The 26554-nt window shown below is 42.1% G+C and overlaps 1 protein-coding gene across 1 annotated transcript in view; it reads left to right on the plus strand.

The window, feature by feature from the left end:
- The window catches only part of LOC126481992 (uncharacterized), a 65857-nt gene that overhangs the window by 33604 nt on the left and 5699 nt on the right, over nucleotides 1-26554 (plus strand). Inside the window, exons 2-4 of the mRNA XM_050105956.1 lie at nucleotides 6317-6442; nucleotides 7558-7600; nucleotides 22643-22670. Coding sequence (XP_049961913.1) covers nucleotides 6317-6442; nucleotides 7558-7600; nucleotides 22643-22670 — 197 coding nt within the window. The remainder of the gene's footprint in view (nucleotides 1-6316; nucleotides 6443-7557; nucleotides 7601-22642; nucleotides 22671-26554) is intronic.

Raw genomic sequence — 26554 nt, forward strand, 5'->3', positions numbered from 1 at the left:
TTCAAAGATATTTGAAACACAATGATACAAAGTTTTTCCGTGATATATTTCATTCCATTGGTGTAATCTGTAACACCTGAGGGTATAATTACATTAATCCTCAGGGGGGTACACGCTTACTTTGTGTACCATGTGTGTGGCAACCACAAGGAACCCTAGCTAATATGGTATTTGCTTATACAACTTTACACATCGGTACCATATTTCTCTAACACACAAATTACACAGCTATCTGATCATTTAACTGAGAGATAAACATTTTTTTACTACGTCAGTGACAGATGTTTACGTAATTACACAGCTGGATAACTTCACACTTATGAAACTGTATTTTGTCTGTGCATTGTAAACTGTTCATATTTTTTCAGAACCATTGTGATACTATGAGAGCTTTGAATGATGTATTTGGTAAAGGGATTATGATTTTTAAAGTACGTTTGAGGCAGATGACACTTTTGACATGAGCAGAGAATTTTTTTAATTATTGGAGGAAGCTACGACGATTTTGAGATTTGACTGAGGTGTTATGATGTTATTTTTACGACGACGATGTGTATTATGCTGCTGAGGTATGTTTATGATTAATAGGCTGAGGCTACATGAGTTATTTGATTATGCTTCATATTTATAATGACGAAATATTGACGAGTGTCGATGGATACGTATATGTGTAATAAGGTAAGGAGTAATGAATAGTGGGTAGGGACTCTTGACTTGTGAATGCAGTTGGAAACCAAGAATCGTACTTTAAGAGTTATGACATGTGTGAATCATGTGTGAATGTATCACAATGCCACTGAACATTTTTTGGACACTGTTATATTCATAGGATTTTGTTTCTACAGATTTGCAACGCTAATTCTTGACCTGTGAAGTATTTTTATGTGAGACTGTCACTTTAGCGAAAATTGCTGTCGTAAATATTTCCGTACGAAAGTTAAGTGACCACCTGCACGTAATGCGTCGCGGGCACCCAGCTGTGACAGATGCCTGGAGAAAAAGTCATTAGCGCGTGCCTTTCAGAGCACAGGAAGATAGAACAAAAAAAAAGGGGAGGCCATTATCCTTGGAAATATTTTTACATCTGCACACCTGATTATGACAAGCGTCTTTCTACGAGAGTTGAGAGAATTTCTACTAACTTATGAAATGTCACATGACTATTGAATGATATTTTTATGCTTTGGTTTGCGTAATTGCTTATTTCATTTGATACCTGTTTTTCAGCTGTGTTGCAGCATTGCTTTTATAAAATAAAATGCATTTGCTAATGTGAACACTTTCTGTCAACAGATCTATTAAATAATTATTTTATGATCCACATTCTTTAAAAAAGGAGCACTTGGAAAGGAAAGAACAATAAGAAGGAACTAGTAACTGCATTCATAATTTTCTTTTCAAGTAATTGGTAACTTTTTGGTAGAATAACTTCTTGTGGTGCACCACTTTAATTACATAGACATTAAGATGTGAATATACATTTCCCTTATCTGCATTGTTGTTTAGTGTAATATTTTTTCTGCTTGCGCTATGTCATGTTTAGGTATAAGTTGCTGCTGTTTGCCAGGCATAGTGTTATTGAATTTGACTTTTGCTCATTTATGCTGCTAGCTTTGCCAATTTGCATTTTTTGCATTGCTGTTTGTGTTGATTTGTTATGTGATGCTGCATTGCCTCGTCCCTTAGTTTAGCATCTGAGCTCAGTAGATTTAAGTTAGCTTAAGAGGGGGTAGCCTCTGAGAGAATGAGTTGCGATGAATTGGAAGAAATGCATTGAGAAAACAGGTTTAGGTAGGATTTTCTTGGAAATAAATGTTGAGGTAAGAAATGTGTGAACATATAAATACAGAAAGCATGCTTAGATAGAATTTTTTTTGGTGGAAACAAAGGATGAAATAAGAGGAAAGATATATGAAGTTTTGGGTTGGACTGCAGTACCAAATGTTACACTGAAAACGAACCCTGTCCTTTCCTATTGGTGTTATCCCACTATGTGTTTGTGTACCCTTGAGTATTTGTTTTCTTCCTGTCTCTGTGTACTGTTTCATAGAATTTTTTTCTCTTCTAATACTAAGCTATATTCACTATGAGGAGGAATACTGTTATCCTCAAATATAAGTTGCATTAATAATATGTTATTTTCTTTGTAAAGTTGTTTACAATTCTGTTCTGTTTCAATGTTCATGTGTGAAATTAATGTTTCGAAAACTATTCTCATTATTTTATGTATGTACTTATGTCACTATTTTTGTAACACTGATGTATATGTTTATTTCTATTCTTTTGTAAAGCCTGTACTACAAATGTTATCTGTATTATTATGTTTTTAATGATGTATTTTGTACCTTTGTAATTGTATTCTTATGTTATAAAATTGTAATTGTCACCAGTTCATGACATTATTAACTTGTAAGTTACATTTCACTGCACACGTTTCTGTTGGTCATAGTATATGGACAATATGTGAGAAGTAGGGACTGTTAGTGTTTGCAAGTGTGTTAATAATTCAGCAAGGGACTGGATAACAGCATTGCTGGTTCTAAGGACAATTCCAAAAACTTTGTGAGTGCACAAGTGGTGGTTTATGGACTTGCTATATTCTCCGCAAGACTCTTCAGTGGTGATTGTGCACCTGCACAGTCACAACAGATGGCTGCTGGCTATCTCTACAAGGACTACAGTGGGTCTGCATCTATGATGACCCACCAACGCCATTATTTCTACAAGGACTACAGTGGGTCTGCATCTTTGATGACCCACCAATACCATTATTTCTACAAGGACTGCAGTGGGTCTGCACCTCTGGTGGCCCACCAATACCGTAATCTCTACAAGGACTACAGTGGGTCTGCATCTATGATGACCCACCAACGCCATTATTTCTACAAGGACTACAGTGGGTCTGCATCTTTGATGACCCACCAATACCATTATTTCTACAAGGACTGCAGTGGGTCTGCACCTCTGGTGGTCCACCAATACCGTAATCTCTACCAGGACTACAGTGGGTCTGCTCTGTGATGACCTACCTACCAATACTCTTCAAAATTTCGACTGACTCTGCTGTGGGTTTACTCTGTTGTGGCCCATTACCTGTATGCATATCAAGAGTCAGCACTGTCTTTCCATTGGAAGGACAACACTACTTCTTCAAGACTGCATGGAAATCCACTACTTCCGTGTGCATTTTCTTTTACTGCCCAGACTTTGAGAAAAAACACTGCTATTCTACTGTTATGTACGATTAGGACTGTCTTTATGGACTGTGAGAAAATTTTAGCTTTTGACCAACATTGTATCAATAAGTGTGTGCATTTGACATGTTTGTTATTGTAATTATGAAAAATTTTATCAAATCATTATTGGCCACTGCCCAAAAAATATTTTGTAAAATTTTTGTGGGGAGCATGGGGGCTATGTAAGTAGGCTGTTTATGTTTTCTCTATGTAAGTAGGCTGTTTATGTTTTCTCTATGTAAGTAGGCTGTTTATGTTTTCTTATTGGCAACGTTACGTAGCGCTCAATATGAAAATCACTGGCTGTGCTGTGTGCAGTCTGTGGCTAGTTTGCATTGTTGTCTGCCATTGTAGTGTTGGGCAGCGGCAGCTGGCTGTGAACAGCGCGTAGCGTTGCGCAGTTGGAGGTGAGCCGCCAGCAGTGGTGGATGTGGGGAGAGAGATGGCGGAGATTTGTAATTTGTCATGAACTGATATATATATTATGACTTGTGATGATATCAAGGTAAATACATTGTTTGCTCTCTATTAATATCTTTCATTTGCTAACTATCCCTATCAGTAGTTAGTGCCTTCAGTAGTTTGAATCTTTTATTTAGCTGGCAGTAGTGGCGCTCGCTGTATTGCAGTAGCTTGAGTAGCGAAGATTTTTGTGAGGTAAGTGATTTGTGAAAGGTATAGTTTAATGTTAGTCAGGGCCATTCTTTTGTAGGGAATTTTGAAAGTCAGATTGCGTTGCGCTAACAAAATATTGTGTGTCAGTTTAAGCACAGTCATGTAAAATTGTTGAAAGGGGACGTTTCAATGCGTTCTGGCTAGGCAAAATTATTTCAGGCTAGGACGTACCAGTTTATCCTAAAACATGTTAATTGTAACTAGGATAAACCGATTCGAAATAGGGCATACTGTTTTATCATATCGGTAACAGGATGAACGAGTTTGACCTACAGTCAGATTTGGCCGGTAACATATGCATCTGGTATCGCAGTTCTGGAGCCGCAATGAGGAACATATTCTGCATCGTCCGGAGGCGACAGTTGTGCTACCAGAGAAATTTCTCCGTACAGCAGCCGTGTATTCCAACAGTGTTCGTATGAGACATTTGTAGATGTTCCCAATATGAAGAGACAGTGTACTCTGAAGGCTGAACAACGTGTATAGATCCCTCCGTACTGTGAATCCGAACTCCAAATGTACTCTAAAAGAAGGTGCAAGTACTTGGACTTACCGTGTTGCGTCTGTAATGAACTACTTGCTTCAGACATCTAAGAAGTGACTTGTCATTGCAGACTGCTGGCCATTAAGACTGTGAGACCATGAAGATCGCATGCAGCAAAGATAAAATTGGCATCTGTGTACTACACGCTTAGCATTTAGGCACAATCGCGCAAAACAGGAGTAACGCCATCTACATTTTATATGCGGAGTAGTCAGAAATCTGGAAAGCTTATGAGGCCGTTGCAGGGGAGATTGTGCTGAGAAATAATCGTTAAGAAAAAGATTCGACACATTGCGTCGTTTCCGAGTTGAAGTTACCCAAACAGGAAGCTGCGTGTGCAAAATCAAGCACTCGTAAGCGCTGAAACGCGGTAATGCACAGACATCTGTGGGCCCCTGTACTACCACTTGTTAAAATGCTCATAACACGTTAAAATGTGGCTCTTTCGGAAGTGAGAAAAGGAAGCTAGGTATGCAAAAGCGGCGTTTGTTCGGTTTGAGGAAACGAAACGAAGAACCTTTTTCGTGGCATCGCCTCTGGCATGCTACTTGACTTGGCGCGCACGTCTACCTGATTGGCTGACATATATCAGCACAATCATTCCTGCAATACCCTTAAATGTTTTTCAGACTGTTTCCGAGCATCCTGCGTAAGGAAAGATTACGTTGGGGGTTTCTCATTGAAAAAGCTTATTTGTCGTTTATTTGTGGGAAGATCGTATTACGAAGCGTGCTAGAAGGAAAACGCCTACATGCACGCGTCGGAATTCGTCGGTGGTCGGATCCTGTCCTGTTGAGACTGTACGTTACCGTTTCGCAACTATGCTGGTCGCTTTGGTGGAGTCCCCACGAGTGTCATGTGTATACGGATTCATGAGTTCAGCAGGGCCATAATGCAATGTAGCAAATTGACAACCTGTAGGACCTGGGCTAGAGAGGAGAGGATCGTACAGCCAGGTCACATATCTAGACCCAGAAAATGGGCTTATATGCAGAAAGGCAAGTGTACACACAGCCACAGTGACATCCGGAACGTTAAGGCCTGTCAGTATTACGTCGGTGGCTCCCGCTGCAGAGAGACGCGCCAAAAGTGATATTCCCAACAATATCACAGGGCGCAGGAGCGGCGCTACGTCGCCCTCCAGACAAGATCTGGTCCTGCGAACAGTATCACAGCGAATGCGTGTCTCGACGCTCTGAGAAGAGCGAACATTGCTACATTGCATTCGGCTCCATCACACGAGCCCAGTGATCGTGCTAGTAATTTGACAGCAAGCGACATATCTCTGATTTGTTGAGACCGGTGGCTGTGCCAATATCTTTGGGTTCTCCATGATGTTATCTTCCAACAAGATAACGACAAACCGCTTATTGTCCCTGTGCTGTCGCGGCTTTCCTCGATCCAGAGAAACTTTGACTGTACCCTTAGTGAGCACACGGCCTACATGTCTCACCAACTGGAAACATCTGACCATGGATTGCCGAGAAGTGTGGCACGCCCCTGCTCGGCATCAATCCTTTTTATGATCTTTGGCAAACAGCTCAAGCAGCCTGGAATGTCACACACATATCTGTCACCTGAGATCGGTTCGACTCCATGCCGAACCGGGCTAAGTATTGTACTCTGTATACGTCCAACCCACCTACAACTTTAACCACTTAGCTGTTCTTACTGTACTGTACACACACAAATAGTAACATTTCACTATCCACTGGCCTTCCTGGTGTTGCAGTTTCAATGGCTAGCAGTGTACATGAAATAAATAGGCAGACTTAGGCTGGTCGAGCTCTACCGTGTGAGAGGAGGCCAGCGCGATCGGCTGCTACGCAGAGTGTTTGGCACGTGGCTGCGCGTGTTGCAGGCGCCGCCGTTCCTGGACTTCCTGGCGACGTGGCTGGCGCTGAGCCACAGCTTCTGGAGCCCGTTCCTCTTCTGGCTGCTCGACGGCCACTTCCGGCGCGTCTGCCGCACCCTGCTGCTCACCAAGGTCAGTTCCAGCGGGCCCTCCGCCTGACGTATGGGGTCGCCCCAGTTTGCAGCCGCGCTGCTCCGGCGTCAACATGCCCCACTGGGCCAGCGCATTCCTTCCGAACCACATGCTCCGCCATCTTTTCTCTCCGGTTTCTTTCCAGTCGTCTACCTTTTGTCGAGGTACTCGTGAGAAGAAACGTAGCTCATCATGACACAGCGCGTCTCAGACTTCCTACATTGACCGTATTTGAAAATTCCATCTAAAAGGACACATACTGCAGGGAGATTTAAAAGTGATGTCTGCGCAATTTAGGTCTCTAATGCGCGGTAGAGTGGTAGCGCATCACTTGGTGGTAACTGGTTAAATTCCTCGTGGTGGACGAAAATTTTATTACCTACGTTTGAACGAGTAAGAACGCATGTTTCTTGACCCTATACTATGATAAATTTGCTGGATTAAATTTGCAACTTCCTTGAAGTACCATACAGAGTGACGGCTACAAGTCTGCGTAGGTAAGGGAAACGCTGTCCGCTTCTGCACCGAAATCGCAAGGGCCTGATAGTCTATGTATCCACATTCTCAAGCCTTCTATCCTCATTCACAGATATTCACATTTTAAGTCTCTTAAATCCGCTGGCAACGCCAGAAGCCTGGCGGTACGCTTGCACTGGTTCTAAATTATTTTCACTTAAACACTGACCTAGTGATTTGCACTTGACTGACTAAGAACGCAGAGGCAGTTTCTTTTGCCTTCTGTGAACGTTTCGCACAATATTTGGTCGTCAAATGACTTCATTACAGAATGAGATTTTCACTCTGCAGCGGAGTGTGCGCTGATATGAAACTTCCTGGCAGATTAAAACTGTGTGCCCGACCGAGACTCGAACTCGGGACCTTTGCCTTTCGCGGGCAAGTGCTCTACCAACTGAGCTACCGAATCACGACTCACGCCCGGTACTCACAGCTTTACTTCTGCCAGTACCTCGTCTCCTACCTTCCAAACTTTACAGAAGCTCTCCTGCGAAACCTCGCAGAACTAGCACTCCTGGAAGAAAGGATATTGTGGAGACACGGCTTAGCCACAGCCTGGGGGATGTTTTCAGAATGAGCTTCGGTAGCACAGTCGGTAGAGCACTTGCCCGCGAAAGGCAAAGGTCCCGAGTTCGAGTCTCGGTCGGGCACACAGTTTTAATCTGCCAGGAAGTTTCATATCAGCGCACACTCCCCTGCAGAGTGAAAATCTCATTCTGGAAACATCCCCCAGGCTGTGGCTAAGCCATGTCTCCACAATATCCTTTCTTTCAGGAGTGCTAGTTCTGCAAGGTTTCGCAGGAGAGCTTCTGTATCGTTTGGAAGGTAGGAGACGAGGTACTGGCAGAAGTAAAGCTGTGAGTACCGGGCGTGAGTCGTGCTTCGGTAGCTCAGTTGGTAGAGCACTTGCCCGCGAAAGGCAAAGGTCCCGAGTTCGAGTCTCGGTCGGGCACACAGTTTTAATCTGCCAGGAAGTTTCGTTTGACTTCATTACACATTGTTGTCACACATTTCACACTCTTTTATGCAACGTGTATCAGTAAATACACTGATCATTGAGAACTTTATGACCACCTACCTAACAGGCGGCACGTCCACCTTTTGTTCGGGTAACAGCGGCGATGCGTCGTGGCATGGAAGCAATGACGACTTGGAAGGTCGCCAGAGGGAACTGACACCACATCGGCATACACAAGTCACCCAAATCCCGTAAATTCCTGAGAGGAAGCGATGAGCTCTGGCACCACGTTCAATTACACCCCAGATGTGTTGGATCGCACTCAGATCTGGTGAGTTGGGGCGCCAGCACGTCGACTGGAACTCGCCACTGTGTTCAAACGGCTCTGAGAACTATGGGACTTAACTTCTGAGGTCATCAGTCCCCTAGAACTTAGAACTACTTAAACCTAACTAACCTAAGGACATCACACACATCCATGGCCGAGGAAGGATTCGAACCTGCGACCGTAGCGGTCGCGCAGTTCCAGACATAAGCGCCTAGAACCACTGTGTTCCTTCGTACCATTCCATCATATTCCTGACCTTGGGACATGGGACATTATCTTGCTGAAAAATGCTATTGCTGACCAGAAACATGATCGTCAGGAAGGGGTGTACGTGGTCTGCAACCAGTGTACAATATTCCTTGGCCTTGCACGAGCTCCATTGGACGCATAGATGCCCACGTTCCCTAGAGCGTAATAAAGCCGCCTCTAGCTTGTCTCAGACCCTCAGCACAGGAGTCAAGAAGCTGTTCTCCTGGAAGACGACGGCATGATGAAGAAGGTATGGGATCCATCAGATCATGCAACGCTCTGCCACTGCCCCAGCGTCCAGTGCCAATTTTCACGTGCTCATTTCAGTCGTAGTTGCCGATGTTGTGGTGTTAACGCAGATACATGGATGGATCGTCGGCTGCGGAGCCCCATCGTTAGGAATATTCCTTGCACTGTATGTTCAGATACACTTGTAGTGTGTCCAGCATTGACGTGTGACGTCAGTTCGGCCACACTTTGCTGCCTTTCCCGTTTTGCCAATCTTCGCGACGTCCGACATCTTTAATGAGGGTTGGCTGTCCAAATATACTGCGTCTGGAGGTTGTTTCACCTTGGTTTTGCTACGTGTCGAGAAACCTCATCACAGTTCTCTTCAAACATCCAACAAGTCGTGCAGCTTCGGAAACGATCGTGCCGAGCCTCCGGGCCATCACAATCTACTATCGCGCTTCTTAACCATTCTACACACGGACAGAAGACTCACTGATACAGCATGCACCGTGCGAGTCTCTGTCTATCAGTTATTCCTTGCCAGGTGACGCTGCTGTCGCCCGGACGAGTTTATATAGTCATAAAGTTCTGGCTGATCAGTGTATATTTATGGAAAATGTTAGGAGATATACTGATTTTATGCTGACGGTTATCTATGCCGTCTGTGAAATATAAACAAGAGCCAGAACATGGAGCGAAGACTCGAAATGATTTGGTGTTCCAGATAAGCCTTCATGTTACTTTGTGCAACTTCCGGTAATTACGTAAGTTACAGCGTTTAACACAAACGAACCAGAAATGACTGGGAAAGAAGACAGCTGCTGGTAGGACGCAAGTAGGATGTAAATGCAGCTGTGCATAAAACCAGTATGAAGGGCATGTCGATACATGTCGATACCTTTCCAAATCTCAACCCCTTCCAGGACACTGTGTAGTGCAACCGACATATTGTCACCAGTCATAAATGGACATAATAAGGAATTAAACAATAAGTGCTGTGATTATCGATCGTATGTAACCAAAATAGCTAAAAAATAGTTCAAATGGCTCTGAGCACTATGCGACTCAACTGCTGAGGTCATTAGTCCCTTAGAACTTAGAACTAGTTAAACCTAACCAACCTAAGGACATCACAAACATCCATGCCCGAGGCAGGATTCGAACCTGCGACCGTAGCGGTCTTGCGGTTCCGGACTGCAGCGCCTTTAACCGCACGGCCACTGCGGCCGGCCAAAATAGCTAAAAATACTATCATTAGCACTAATCTTTTTTAACTAAATAATTATTATTACTACGAATATTCACAGACATACTGACGGATATCCATATCAGCATCGGCTTCTATCCGCGAAGTAGTTATTAGTCCTGGGACCCGCATCAACGCAAATTTCTAGGTACGGCATATGTCACTGTTAATGATGACACATCCGTCGGATGGAAATGTCAGGAGCTGCTGGCTTGCCTGCTGCCATTAGAGAAAATTGCTCTGTGTGCCGGCACATCGTTTCATATACACACGTACAAGGGAGGCCAGAAATATGAAAACAAACAAAAACACGACACAGTACTATGTATACTACTGTGTGGAAAACCATTAGCATTGGGAATAGTCATCTCGGAATGGACAAATACAGCACCAATATATTTTTCAAGGGAATCTCAAACCGATCTTCCAGCAAAGTAGTGGCATATTGAGGTAGCAATGTTGTAGGTTTATAGCGATCACGCATTCTTCTCTCCGTAGTAGACCACAAAGGCTCGATAATATTCAGATCTGGTGACTGTGGTGGTCAAGAAAGATGAGGAAGTTGATCGTACGCTCCCAAAATCAGTCTTGGACGATGCGATAAGTGTGATAAGTGACCCAGTCGTCTGGGATCACAGCATCACCATTGGGGTAGAAACATGGGTACCATGGGATGGACATGATCAGCCAAAATGGTCACTTAATCCTTGGCAATAGTGCGACCTTGCACAGCAACCATGTGGACCTCCGCAACGCTACACTCTTAAAACGTAAACTAGGCTACAATTTGTACAATGGGCGAAACAAGACTTATACGATCAAATGCCTTTCTTCAATTGCTCCACAGTCCAGGTGTTTTGGCTTCGACGCGACGTTTTGCTGTTACGGGCATTTGCATCACTGATACGTGGTTCTGGAATTTCGGCTTGCGCTACAATGCCCTGCTTATGAAGCTCTCTTCGTGTTGTTTTTGGTACTAATACGTTTCAGGTGTGCAACCTTCAGTTCTGCATTGACTTTAGCAGCTGTCCACCTGTTATTTTTCTTCAGAATCCTCTTCTTTAAGCACCTGTCACAATCACTCAGCATACACTGACTCCCGTCCTGTGACTTAGGGGATGACGTGTTTCCGCTTTCCTTGCATGCCGTATACATCTTCGATATGGAGCCTCTTGATATCCCTAACACTTCGACTTCATTGGCTACGGGAGCACCAACCATTTGTCCACAGGGGAATGCAGTTAGCTCAGACGTGCTGCACTCACAGCTACACAAACTCTGTTCTGAGCACTACTCATATCGGATATCGGTGATACGCCATCCGCACTACAGCCCCGACCTATCTCTCTCACACTTTCTCTTTTTGGGCCATGAAAGGATGACATTCGTAGAAAACTTTGTAAGGACAGCGAGGAAGTGACTAGTGCAGTGAGAAAATAGCTTCGTCACCAGGGCGAGGTACCGGTAGAGCATTCTCGCCCTTATGTCTCGCTGGAGAAACGCCATGGAACTGGAAGAAGAGTACGTGGAAAAAATACGATTTGCACAAAAAAATGTTTCACATGTGTAATTTTCATCTTTTGGAATAAATAATTGATGAACAAAGATAATAGGGACAGTTATTTTCTGAATGAACCTCACATATTTCATTTAGCCCAGGCCCTGCTATGGCAATCCCCTACAAGTGACTTCACCCATGCATCTGACAGTGCATCTGTGTTGGCCTTCAGTCACCGAAAACTAGGTGACCATTTCCCTAATCCAATACAAACGGGAGATTATTTTTTTGGCAGCATTCATTCGTTATTCGTTAAGCTTTACAACAAACATGATGCCCGGGTGCAGCCGCGCTATCAGCAACAGCCCAAGTGCAGGCACGGGAGGGGGTTTTGCCTGAGCTGGCCATGTTTCATTTTCGGTATTAAATCCTCATCGTTACCGCTTTAAAGGCTTTCCCGCGTGTGGAGAGTTATCTCCAACATTCTCGATTCCATTTTACACGTTATTAATGGAGGGCATTAGGGAAGCATCGACTATGACCATTCGCCGATGCATTTCCATTCAACTGCTCATTGAACAACACCGTTCACCTCTGCTGGCGTTTGTCCCGTTAGCACTGCCCATAGTTTCCTCGACCAAAAACGGCCGCTCAAAATTTATATGTACGACGTTGCCCAAAGCAGAGTTTAATGATCGAATCAGTGGACATTACTTGAGAAATATCCGCTGCCAAATTTCGAAGCTTACAACACCTTTGGTGGCTCTTGTGACCTCGGATTCCACAGAATTTACCACGGTGAATATCGTTTTCACTGTTTAAATGTATGTTCTGCGGGGCAATAAAGCACGTGCGGTCAGTTTCTGTAAACAGATTTACTTTATAGGATTACCTTTCCCATCGGCGGATGGTAACTTCATACTGGGTGCTCTCTGCTACAAAATATTTTTTTTTTCTCTGAATTTCTACTAAAGGCAGTTACATAACATAAAATTATGGTTGGTGAAGCATTACAACTCTGTAGTCTGCAAAGCGACAACAAGAATTTTCAGATGTTCATTACAATATCAGGAGCTTCACCTGCACTTCCTTTGTCGTGTGCTGAATATCCAAGGGATATTTCCTTTCGCAATATTTTGTGGGTGAGTTAATTAACCCTCGTTATTATCAAGTTTTGCAAACCAAGGTCCGTCGCTGTATCATAATATAAATTGACCAACTTTGATGTTAGAATCTTTTTTCCATTCTCTCTCCTGTCATAATTTTTCCAAAACACTTACGATGTGACGTAGGCATCTCGCATGAAAATGTTGAAAAAGTCGTTTTCCAATATGAAGTTTTGTCACTTTTACGATCATACTGTTTAGTGGTGCTCTCATAACATTGCTGTTGGCTTTAATATAGATAATCCTATCAAATTATTTGGGTAACTTACAACGTTCCTTAGCCAAGTGTCCAGTCATAATGTGTGATGTCCCCCATGGGTTAAAATTTGTTTCTCTAGTTTTTGCATTCAGAAGCCTTTAGCCTGTGTTCTTCTGAAAGTCCACGTTTCTTATACGTTAGTTAATATTAACAGAATTAAAGCGAAATAAGTAATTAGAATAATGCTCACAAAGATTTAAACTCATTTCGCTTGGTACAAAAAGTATTCATTATTATGGAAAACATTTTCAGTGACTTGTCAACATCCTTTTTTTTTTGTCATCAGTCTTCTGACTGGTTTGATGAGGCCCACCACTAATTCCTGTCCTCAGTTACTTGCTGGATGTATTCCAATCTCTGTCTTCCTCTACAGTTTTTAACCTCTACTACCATGGCAGTTATTCCCTGATGTCTTAACTGGTTTCCTGCGATCCAGTACCTTCTTCTTGTCAGAGTTTTTCCACATTTTTCTTCCCTCACGGATTCTGCGGAGTACCTCCTCATTCCTTAGCTTACCAGTCCCCCTAATTGTCATCATTTTTCTGTAACACCACATCTCAAACGCTTCGATTCTTTTCCTTTCTGATTTTCCCTTAGTCCATGTTTTACTACCATACGATGTGTGCTCTTACTCAAATTAGGGCTTATGTTTGATACTAGTAGACTTCGCTTGTTCAGGAATGCACATTTTGCCAGCGGTAGTCTGATTTTTATGCCCTCCTTGCTATGATCTTCATGGGTTATTTTGCTGCCTAGGTAGCAGAATTTCTTAACATCGTCTACTTTGTAATCTCAGTCCGGGCGGTCTAAGGCGCTGCAGTCATGGACCGTGCAGCTGGTCCCGGCGAAGCTTCGAGTCCTCCCTCGGGCATGGGTCTGTGTTTTTGTCCTTTCGATAATTTAGGTTAAATAGTGTGTACGCTTAGGGACTGATGACCTTAGCAGTTAAGTCCCATAAGATTTCACACACATTTGACTTTTTTTTTGTAATCTCAGTGTTGATGTTAAGTTTCGCACTGGTCTCATTTATGTTACTTCTCATTACTTTCGTCTTTCGTCGATTTATTCTCAATCCATATTCTGTAATCATTAGACTGTTCCTTCCAATCAGCAGGTCCTGTAATTCTTCTTCACTTTCACTCAGGACAGCAATCTCATCAGCGAATCGCCTCATTGATATCATTTCACCTTGAATATTTATTCCGCACTTGAACCATTCTTCATTTTCGTAATTGCTTCCCCGATGTATAGCGGAAGGACGAAAGACTACATCCCTGTCTTAGACGCTTTTTAATCCGAGCACTTCGTTCTTCGTCTCCCACTCTTATTATTCCCACCTGCTTCTTGTACATATTGTGTATTACCCGCCTTTCCTTATAGTTTACCTCTATTTTTCTCAGAATTTCGAATACTTGCACCACTTTACATTGTCGAACGCTTTTTCCAGGTTGGCAAAACCCCACGAACGTGTCTTGAATTTTCTTCAGTCTTGCTTCCATTATCAACTACAACGTAAGAATTGCCTCTGTGGACCCTTTACCTTCCCTAAAGCCAAACTGATCGTCATCCAAAAGAGCTTCAGTTTTCTTTTGCAGTTTTCTGTTTATTGTTCTTGTCAGCAAATTGGATGCATGAACTGTTAAGCACATTGTGCAATAATTCTCGTACTTATCGACTTTTGCAATCTTCCGAATTGTGTGGATGGCGTTTTTCCGAAAGTTAGATGGTATATCGCCAGTCGCATACATTCGACATACATTCTGCACACGTGTGTGAGTAATTGTTCTGTTGCCAATTCCCCAATGATTTTTGAAAGTCTGATGGAATGTTATCAATCCCAAGTGCCTTAAATGATCTAAAGTCTTCCAAATCTCTTTTAAATTCTAACACCGGATCCAGTATTTCTTCCATATCGACTCCTTTTGCTCTTCCTATCTCATCAGAATATCTTTTCCCTCATAAAGGCGTTCAGTATACTCTTCCCATTTATCTGCTCTCTCCTCTGCATTTAATAGTGGAATTCCCATTGCACTCCTAATGCTACCACCCTTGTTTTTAGTTTCACCAAATGTTGTTTTGACTTTCCTATATGCTGAGTCAGTCCTGTCGACAATCATTTCTTTTCGATTTCCTCACTTTTCATGTAGCCATTTCACCTTAATTTCGCTGCATTTCTATTTATTTATTTCTAAGCGACTTGTATCTCTGTATTCCTAAATTTTCATGGACATATTTGTGTTTCCTTTTTTCGTCATCAGCTGAAGTATTTCTTTTGTTACCCGAGGTTCTTCGTAGTTATCGTCTTTCTACCTATGTTTTCTTTCCAGATTCTGTGCTTACCTTTCTAAGAGACGTGCATTCCTCTTCAGCTGAACTACCTACTGAGCTTCTCTTTATTGGCGTATCTATAGCCTAAGAGAACTTCAAGATGATCTCTTGATTTGTTAGTAGGCCTTCTTTCGTATACCACTTCTTTGCGCATTGACTCTTCCTGACTAGTCTCTTAAACTTCAGCCAACCCTAAAAAATGGCTCTGAGCACTATGGGGCTTAACGCCTAAGGTCATCAGTCCCCTAGAACTTAGAACTACTTAAACCTAACTAACCTAAGGACATCACACACGTCCATGCCCGAGGCAGGATTCGAACCTGCGACCGTAGCGGTCGCGCGTTTCCAGACTGCGGCGCCTTTAACCGCTTGGCCACCCCGGCCGGCTGCCCACCCTACATCACTACTAAATTGTGATCTGAGTCTATATCTGCTACTGGGTACGCTTTACAATCCAATATCTGATTTCGGAATCTCTGTCTGGCCATGATGTAATCCAGCTGATATCTTCCTGCACCACCGGGCCTCCTGTGATTCTTGAAAATAGAATTAGTCAATACTAGCTGAAATTTTATTGCAGAACTCAGTTTTTCTCCTCCCTCATTCCTAATACCAATCCCATATTCTCCCGTAATTCTTTCTTCTTCTCCTTCCTGTACATCCACATTCCAATCACCTATGACTATTAGACTTTGCATATTGAATTACCCGTTCCGTATCCTCATAAATTTTCTGTATCTCTTCATCCTCTGCTTGCGACGTCGGCCTGTGTACCTGAACTATCGTGTCGGTGTTAGTTTTCTGTCATTTCTAACGAGAACAACCCTGTCACTGAACTGTTCAAAAAAACTTACTCTCTGCACTGCCTCCCTACTCATAACGAATCCTACTCCCTTTATAACATTTTCTGCTCCTGTTGATATTAACTTATACTCATCTGACCAGAAATTCTTGTCTTCTTTCCATTTTACTTCACTGACTCCCAATATATCTAGATTGAGCCTTAGCAATTCCATTTTCAGTTTTTCTACTTTCCCTACCACGCTCAAACTTCTGACATTCCACCACTCGACTAGTAGAACGTTACTCTTTCACTGGTTATTCCATCTTTTCCTCATAGTCATCTCTCCCTTGGCAGTCCCCTCCCCGAGATCTGAATGGTGGTCTAGTCTGGAATCTTTGGCCAATGGCAATTTTTCAATTACAGGTCATAGGTCCTGTGGATGCGCATTATGTTTCCTTAATACAGTGGTTACCGTTGCGTTCTGTATTGTCATGTTGTTGATCATTGCTGATTCGTCCGCGTTTAAGGCCAGTTCCCCATCCCAAGGGTATGAGATTATTTTGACTGTTCATCTATGGTGTGAACTATTTAAAATTACGAGACATATGTACAACATTACACAAAAATATGACGCCACACTGTGTGAAACATCTAAAATCGAAGTGAAATCGATATTTTAGAATTTCACGTGAAATATAACGAGAACAGTCACAAGATACAGTTACACCAGATATACGCCAGGACAACGTAGACGTACTTCAAAATGGAAATCTTCCGAAACAGCTGTGATAATAGTCAATTAATGTTTTAAGTAGTGGTACTGGAACATTACTTGCAGTGTCTTTCAAGACACATATTTCACTGCAGGCCCAGTCATCAAGGAACACTTAAATTTATTGTTGTATACCTGCTAACAGTAAATTCGTCACAGTCTATTAGTTACACTCACTAATACACTTCCTCTATAGTTTTAACTGTTTATTGTGTCATACTTTTGTGTACAACATATGTAGAAACTGATAATTTTGTGGAGGCTGATTATAAAAAGGAATTTATTGAGCTTACAAATGCCCGTGTTTCTGCCATCACCTCTACTGTTTTTATATCTCTTTTCCCATACGATTACTTCAAAGTCTAATAAACTGGATCAGGGTAATGCAAGACGACAGGCCCTCTGGCTTCGTCATACATTTATTGAGGGTCATTAAACCAGCCTGTCTTGCATTGTTTTAAATCTTAATTTACATACTCGCAAATTAATGTCTTCTCGCTACCACATTACACTGTCATTCAAGGAAGTAATTGATACTATCTACCGGCCTGTACATGATCGGGAGTAGGATGCATGCACATCGTAATTCTGTTCATTTCACGTGGGAGACGAGCAGGAACGTTTGGGCTGTGAGGAGGCGAACCGCTCACAACAGTACGAGTAGGAGGGGAGGGGACATTCGTTCACTGGGAATTGCGGACTGAGCCCCGACCATTTGCTGGCTGGTTTCTCTTTTGAAGTTGGGTCTCAAAGACAACAGGCGCTCGTTATTTTTACAGTAGTTGGGGACAGTTTTTTCGCGGAAACCTCATATGGTGCGCAGGAACTAGTCGCGGCTCGGGGCCACAGCTGTGCTACTGTTTTGGACGTTTCGGAGAAATGGTCACTGACATCCACGGCATAGCCGACCGAACGGCGCCTCACGTAAGACCCCAGTTATATTCCGTTGGTACCCGTCTACCGCAAAACTTCCCGCGCAAAATCCTGGCTGGGGCTATGATGGGTGCTCCACTTTTATGCCAGCATACATCTGCAGTCACCGGCGGGATTTGGTGCGAAAGACTGCTATTGGCACCTAGGTTGATGGAGTATGGTAGTGGAAGTCCAGGCGAATTTGTTGTAAGGACATAATTGGCGAAAGATTTGTTTATTAGCGACTATTAGGCGAGTTCTGGCACATACGGAGCTGTCGCTCGCTGGGCGTAGGACGGAAGAGAATTGAGAGGGGGACTTGGTTCCTCACCGCCGCAGGAATCGGTAGCGTACTTTGCCGCCCTTGCTGCACTCAAATTCGCTTTTCCGGCCACCCGGACGAACACTTTTTTCGCGCTGTCACTTCGATCGCTCTCCAAGGGGGAGCCCCCACCTCCATGCAGCGCAGCCGACCACGCGTAGCAGCCATCAGCACGCCGCCTTGCGCTATACTGTCGGATACACGCAGCTCCGACCTATTACAGGCTTTCAGCTGAATTCTTAGCCGCTCAGAATTCAAATTGAGTTTTCTCAGCGGTGTCATCCATAGAATCGCTTTGCCTTCTTAGGTGACATCGTGGTATTGCATCCGAATTCCCACCTGTTTATTGATGTTATACGTTTCACCTGTTCTCGTTGCTCCCTCTTCTCGCAGTAGAGAAGCACACTTGATTCCTCGTGGTGTCGTTTTCACTAGGTTCTGTCCAACACCTCTGTTACATGAGTACTGCTTACCTGTTTCGTTTACAATAAAATATATGATTGTTCCTAGTACAAATTATTGGTCACTTTTGTGTTCCATTTAAAGCAAATAAATGTGATTGTAAACTTTTAGGCGGCATTTCTCTGTTAAACAGTCACATCCACCAGAATCTTTCCCATTGTAACCTCCCCACAAAATATATTCCTTAACCTACTAATAATACAATGTGACTAATCTCTTAATAAAAAATTGTCGCCCACTTATAACATTTCAATAATGACTGTGAATTTAAACCGGTAAATTTTGGACGTCAGCAGTGCTGCGTCATGGCCCCGAAAGATCATTCTGAATACATAGAAATTTCTTACCTCAATAAGGTCGCCGGATAACGCGTATATATCTGCTCCTATAAGAAATTTTTCTGGCACAGCCGAGTGCAATGCTGGCCGATAGATTTGTCATGTATAAAAAGAAACAACTGATTTTTCTTTTCAATAATCGGGATGACCATGGATTGGGGAAATTAGTAAATTCTTTAAACTGAGATGATTGATTGTCAAAAGTTACTTTTTTATAAAAAAGATTATTATTAAGAGATTCTTTAGACACATTTACATGGGACTTGATATAACAATACTACATATGCGCGAGGCTGCTTTTACCTTACACTACAACGCCCAGGTTCCGCGATCGCTCCCCACGACCGGCCCAGCCAACTCCATACACACGACTGCTCGCTAGCAACTACTTACTGCTACTAACACACAGTTCCTACTGCCGTCAACACTGCTCTTTGGTCTGAGATTCTCTTATAGCTTACATATCGCAGGCAGCGCGTGAGCAATCCATCGAAATTACATCTGCTCGAATGCGCTAACAACAAATTTCTTAATCATGGACCTCTTACACCATCATCACTTTTGGAGGGAAACTTTGATTTATATTGTAATGAATAAATTATATGAGAAGCTACCATCCCACGTAGGATTTATATCTGGGCCATTATAAGAATTATTTACATACCTTGTGCAGATTCAACACAAACCCACTTGAGTGTGATTTTCAAAACAGCGTGGTTCTGCCCCCTAACTTGCATATCAGCTAAGAGTCCCACGATAGCAAACACCCAGCTAGTTTCCACAATCAAATCACCAGCTATTCGTCATTTTATTCGTGTTAATTACCTACTGCCGAACCATTCAGTAACATGCTGAAATGTTCTTTCTCTTTCCTAGCAGGTTTACTTCTGCCTGTTAGCAAAGTGACATCCGTGTCGACTAGAGCATCTCTACGTTTTCTGTTCCTTGTTTCAAACGTATTGCTGTTCGAAAAATCTTCCATAATCTGTAGTGTCGTGATTTTCAGCGTAGTTTAATTTGTACCTGATGCTTTTTCTCTTTCGTTTTAAACAGTTTCCCCATAAGTTCCTTCCTTTCTCCAAAAGCAAGTTAATATTCTGCTGTCGGCTTTTTCACAAAAAAGGCAATTATCCATTCATATTACCATTTTCATAAGATTTTTAAATGAATCACAATATTAACGTATTCAGAAACTAAATGTATGCAGGAGATTTCTATCCGTGTAAGGACTGATGAACCGTAAAAAAACATTAAAACAGGTATTTTAAGAACAGGGTTATTTATAAATGAAAGATGTGATGAGGATTTTACGCTTGACATCATGAATGGAATTTTTCGGAATTTTTGTTTGTGTTAATGTTTCTTAAATTTTGAAATGTAAATACATGTCTCGAAATTAATCTCATTGTATTATTTTTGTTCATGCAAAAATTATTTAACTATCTTCAGATCTGAACACCCTCTTTGTAAGAACTTTGAATGTGTGACGTTCACCCTCGTTTCATCGATAGCCTTCCTTATCCATGGGTCCATTTCTGTTGCGAATATCTTGAGCGATGTCATTTTCCTGTACAAGCTGTTTTTAGTTTTGAAATAAACACCTCATTGCATGCTTTTCCTATTAGCTAATTTCGTCCCCTTGCGCATTTTTCAAGCCATCTAACAGAAATACAATGTCAAAAAGTTGAAGTAGTTCAAAGAACAGAAAAAATAATAAGAACAAAGATACATGTAAGTGAAAAGGCATAGTCACATGATATCCCATATTTCACAAATCTGTACGGAGGGAGCTCCATCTAATGATGTCCTTAGTAAAGTTTTGTTAGATAATGGTGGTAACGGACACACCCAGCATATACATCACTATTCAGCATAGTTCATATCAAAAACATACAGATACTAATTTCATTTGTTGTTATTGTTTAGTGACATTACAGTTTACGATCACACACGTGAATTTCCTAAGGAAGAATAGCAGACTGCGACCCTTATACTGGTTTTGTCACTGCGCCAGCGTACAACACACTAAAATATTTTAATTTCCACATTTCAAATAAAACTACACATGGCGGCGTGGTCAGCATCTTAAAATCAAATGGCATACGTGATCCATTTCCTTTCCTCCACTCCTTTCCGCGTTCTTCACTCCTTTTACCACACAGTGTATTTCGTGCGTTAATATAAGACTGTGGATAATGGTGACGTGTGGCTACTGTGGTAACGACAATACTGGATGGGCACCTAAGACAAGGCACCAGAAATATACCCAAAATTAATAATTATATCGGGGTGCGAATTTTACCAAGTTATAGTGCACAATATAGCGAATTTACTGACGTTCGCAACCAATATTTGTTGTTTATAGTTATCGAATTACGAGACCGACGGTGTTTACATTCCCTCTAATGGAACTATATGCTTTTTTCTGTAGAATTCGAAAGAAGCATCTAAGAGAATTTCAACGACATAATACGAACGGGACTTAATCAAATAGTATCAAAATATCAGCGGCGCAAACCACTGTCCCGCCTCAAGAGAAGAGGTTCACAAACGTCTGCCCTCTGACACCAAATGATAGCAAACATGTAACTCAGGTATGGTTCGTGTGTTTATTATGGGATGTCCTCCAAAAACTGTGGCAGCGGCATATCTTAGGAACTCGAGATCCTTGAGTGTATTTGGATTCCCATCAATAAAACTCAGCAAACGTTGACAGGCCAAGAACGATGTTTTTATCCACTTCTTTCAGTTTTCTTGATTTTCAGTTAACAATTACTGTATGTTGCGAAGATTGAGTTGCTTATGCTTTGTAAACGATGTTTATTCCTTAAATAAAATTTAGCATATATATGAAACATTCCTTTGAAACTTCGTGGGTAACATTCGGGAACTGTAAGCAATTTTGGAAGTCATTGCCAGATGTCGTAGATGCAGTGACATATGAAGGGGATGAAATACGATGAAATGTAATGTTCGTAAAACACTCGTCTGGCTGATTCGCTCTCCTAATTCCGAAATGCCTCTTAGTGACATTTGCATCATGTGCTACTGCTGCTAAAATGCTAGTTTCATTTCTTTTGTCAGTTGCTGTTCTTTCTCTTGGCGCATTTTATTTTAGAAGATTTTTATAACATTTGCAAAGACAGATCTTGAGTAATTAGCACCATGGAGATACTAACAGCATACGACCGTATCGCTGCTCTAATATTAGGGTGGTGCATCAGACCGTAGTGTTTTTATTTTAATTGTTCGTATCTCGGTTGATATGGGTTTATTAATCGCTTGCCATTTCTTATTTGCAGTTCACTGATCTTGTTTGAGTTTGCATTTTGTCATTTTGTCATTTGGAGATAAAAAGTGCAACTGTAGACACTTGAAAATAGAGTTGCAAGAGGAGAAAACGGGACCTGACCAACGCATTCTTCCGTCTAAGTTCAACAGAGAGCTGGCAGTAGCAGAGGCAGCCAGAAACATTTGCACCGTGTATGGGGATAGTAGGTTTGCCTTTCCTTAATCTAGCTTCTAAGATAAGTCGTAGGGTCAGCATTGCCTCACGTCTTCCGATATTATTACGGAATCCAAACTGATCTTCCCCGAGGTCGGCTTCTTCTAGTTTTTAAATTCGTCTGTAAAGAATTCACATTAGTATTTTGCAGCCGTAACTTATTAAACTGATAGTCGGGTATTTTCGCATCTTTCAACACCTGCTTTCTTTGGGATTGGAATTATTCTATTCTTCTGGACGTCTGAGGGTATTTCGCCTGTCTCATACATCTTGCACTCCAGATGGTAGAGTTTTGTCGGGACTGGCTCTCCCAAGGCTGTCAGTAGTTCTGATGGAATGTTGTCTACTCCCGGGGCCTTGTTTCGACTTAGGTCCTTCAGTGCTCTGTCAAACTCTTCACGCAGTATCATACCTCCCCTTTCATCTTCATATACATCTTCTTCCATTTCCATAATATTGTCCTCAAGTACATCTCCCTTGTATAGACCCTCTATATACTCCTTCCACCTTTCTGCTTTCCCTTCTTTGCTTAGAACTGGGTTTCCATCTCAGCTCTTGACATTCATACAAGTAGTTCTCTTTTCTCCAAAGGTCTCTTTAATTTTCCTGTAGGCAGTATCTATCACACCCCTAGTGAGATAAGCCTCTGTATCCCTACATTTGTCCTCTTGCCATCCCTGCTTAGCCATTTTGCACTTCCTGTCGATCTCATTTTTGAGACGTTTGTATTCCTTTTTCCCTGCTTCATTTACTGCAATTTTTATAATTTCTCCTTTCATCAATTAAATTCAGTATTTCTTCTGTTACCCAAGGATTTCTACTAGCCCTCGTCTCTTTACCTAATTGATCCTCTGCTGCCTTCACTACTTCATCTCTCAAAGTTACCCATTCTTCTTCTATTGTATTTCTTTCCCCCATTCCCGTCAATTGTTCCCTTATGTTCTCCTTGAAACTCTGTACAACCTCTGGTTTAGTCAGTTTATCCAGGTCCCATCGCCTTAATTTCCCACCTTTTCGCAGTTTCTTCAGTTTTAATCTACAGTTCATAACCAATAGATTGTGGTTAGAGTCCACATCTGCCCTTGGAAATGTCTCATAATTTAAAACCTGGTTCCTAAATCTCTGTCTTCCCATTATATAATCTATCTGAAACCTGTCAGTATCTCCAGGCTCCTTCCATGTATACAACATTCTTTCATGATTCTTAAAAAAAGTGTTAGCTATGATTAAGTTGTGCTCTGTGCAAAATTCTACCAGGCGGCTTCCTCTTTCATTTCTTATTCCCAATCCATATTCACCTACTATGTTTACGACTCTCCCTTTTCCTACTGCCGAATTCCAGTCACCCATGACTATTAAATTTCCGTCTCCCTTCACTATCTGAATAATTTGTTTTACCTCATCATACATTTCTTCAATTTCTTCGTCATCTGCAGAGCTAGTAGGCATATAAACTTGCTACTGTAGTAGGCGTAGGATTCGTGTCTATCTTGGCCACAATAATGCTTTCGCTATGCTGTTTGTAGTAGCTTGCCCGCACTCCTATTTTTTTATTCATTATTAAACCTACTCCTGCATTACCCCTATTTGATTTTGCATTTATAACCCTGTATTGGCCATGACCAAAAGTCTTGTTCCTCCTACCACCGAACGTCACTAATTCCCACTATATGTAACTTTAACCTATCCATTTCCCTTTTTAAATTTTCTAACCTACCTGCCCGATTAAGGGATCTGACATTCCACGCTCCGATCCGTGAATACCAGTTTTCTTTCTCCTTATAACGACATCCTCCTGAGTAGTCTCCGCCCGGAGATCCGAATGGGGGAGTATTTTACCTCCGGAATATTTTACCCAAGAGGACGCCATCATCATTTAACCATACAGTAAAGCTGCATGCCCTCGGGACTACGACTTATCTTAGAAACTAGATTAAGGAAAGGTAAAACTACGTTTCTAGCATTTGTAGGCTTAGAGAAAGCTTTTGACAATGTTGACTGGAATACTCTCTTTCAAATTCTGAAAGGTGGCAGGGGTAAAATACGGGGAGCGAAAGGCTATTTACAATTTGTACAGAAACCAGATGGCAATTATAAGAGTCGAGGGGCCTAAAAGGGAAGCAGTGATTGGGAACGGAGTGAGACAGGGTGTAGCCTCTCCCCAATGTTATTCAATCTGTATATTGAGCAAGCAGTGAAGGAAACAAAAGAAAAATTCGGAGTAGGTATTAAAATCCATGGAAAAGAAACAAAAACATTGTGGTTCCCCGATGACGTTGTAATTCTGTCACAGACAGCAAATGACTTGGAAGAGCAGTTGAATGGAATGGATAGTGTCTTGAAAGGAGGATATAAGATGAACATCAACAATAGCAAAACGAGGATAATGGAATGTAGTCGAATTGAATACGGTGATGCTGCGGGAATTAGATTAGGAAATGAGACGCTTAAAGTAGTAAAGGAGTTTTGCTATTTGGGGACCAAAATAACTGACCATGGTCGAAGTAGAGAGGATATAAAATGTAGACTAGCAATCGAAAGGAAAGCTTTTGTAAGGGAAGAGAAATTTGTTAACGTCGAATATAGATTTAAGTGTCAGGAAGTCGTTTCTGAAAGTATTTCTATGGAGTGTAGCCATGTATGGAAGTGAAATATTTACGATAAGTAGTTTGAAGAGAATAGAAGCTTTCGAAATGTGGTGCTACAGAAGAATGCTGAAGATTAGATGGGTAGATCACATAACTAATGAGGAGGTATTGAATAGAATTGGGGAAAAGAGGAGTTTGTGGCACAACTTGACTACAAGAAGGGATCGGTTGGTAGGACATGTTCTGAGGCATCAGGGGATCACCAATTTAGTATTCGAGGGAAGCATGGAGGGTAAAAATCGTAGAGGGAGACCAAGTGATGAATACACTAAGCAGATTCAGAAGGATGTAGGTTGCAGTAGGTACTGGGAGATGAAGAAGCTAGCACAGGATAGAGTAGCATGGAGAGCTGCATCAAACCAGTCTCAGGACTGAAGACCACAACAATATGGGGATAGTGCCACTGGACTGAGCACGGCGTGGAAATGGTTTTCTAGTTTTAAGGAAGGTCGTTTTGACATTAGTGGTAATCTACGTTCAGGGAAACCTTGAGGGTTTGAAGAAGAACGTTTAAACGCATTAATCTACTATAATTCACGTCAGTGTTCTCGAGAACAAGCGGATTTGATGAACTGCGACCATTCCACCATTGTGTGACATTTGGATGTAACGGAGAAGGTTACAAAATCTGTGTTGTGGGTACCTCGTGCACTAAGCCAAAATCAAAAAAATTGCGGGTGGACAGATGTGCATCTCTGCTTGCTCGTCTTCAATTGGCTCGTGAACAACACCAACCATTCCTAACCTATATCACTACCAGTGAAGAGAAATGGTGTATTTATACTAACGTAAGGAAACGAAAGAAACGGCTGAGCTCAATCAAAGCAACAACTCCCCTACCAAAACCTGTGTGCATCCACAAAAGATAATGTTATGCATCTGGTGGAACAGCGATGGTGTGCTATACTACGAATTGCTTTCTGCTCCTGACATTTATTGTCGACAACTGACACGTCATGCAGAAGTAATCCAAGAATAACGAGAAGGAAGACTGCGTGAAATGATGCTACTCCACGCCAACGCTCTCTCACATTCTGCTAGACTGACGAGAAACGCTACACGATCGTTGGCTTGCGAAGTCATTCCGCGTCCACCTTATTCCGCTCTCTGTCGAACAGCCTTCAAGGAAACTCCATTCCGGATGAAAATGCCCTCCGAACATGCCTCGAAGAGTCCTTCACCTCAAAGCCACGTGATTTCTACAGTCGCGGAATCGAAAAGTTATCCCAGCGTTGGCAGACTGTTGTAAACAGTGAAGGAGAATTTATTGTTGATGATTTGTCCCTGTTACCTGTATCTGTTGAAATTATTAAACTTACAGAAAATCGTTAGGAACGTATGCACCAAATCGGTAGTTTGGCAACATTTACCTTAAACGACACTAACTTTTTTGACTGTCATATACATTGTGAATTTCTAAATAGCCTCACAAGCAACAATTATCTGATTGCTACTACAGCATAAAACAGACCGATGGGCGTGAGACGCACAGGTAAACAATCGAACCGTACCTGAGGCAACGTGTTTGCTTACGCCTGGTGTAATAGAGCAGACTTTTGTAGAACCTCTTCTCTTGACGGTGGGACAGTG

This window comes from Schistocerca serialis, chromosome 5 (assembly GCF_023864345.2).
Source record: "Schistocerca serialis cubense isolate TAMUIC-IGC-003099 chromosome 5, iqSchSeri2.2, whole genome shotgun sequence".
Classification (NCBI taxonomy): domain Eukaryota; kingdom Metazoa; phylum Arthropoda; class Insecta; order Orthoptera; family Acrididae; genus Schistocerca; species Schistocerca serialis.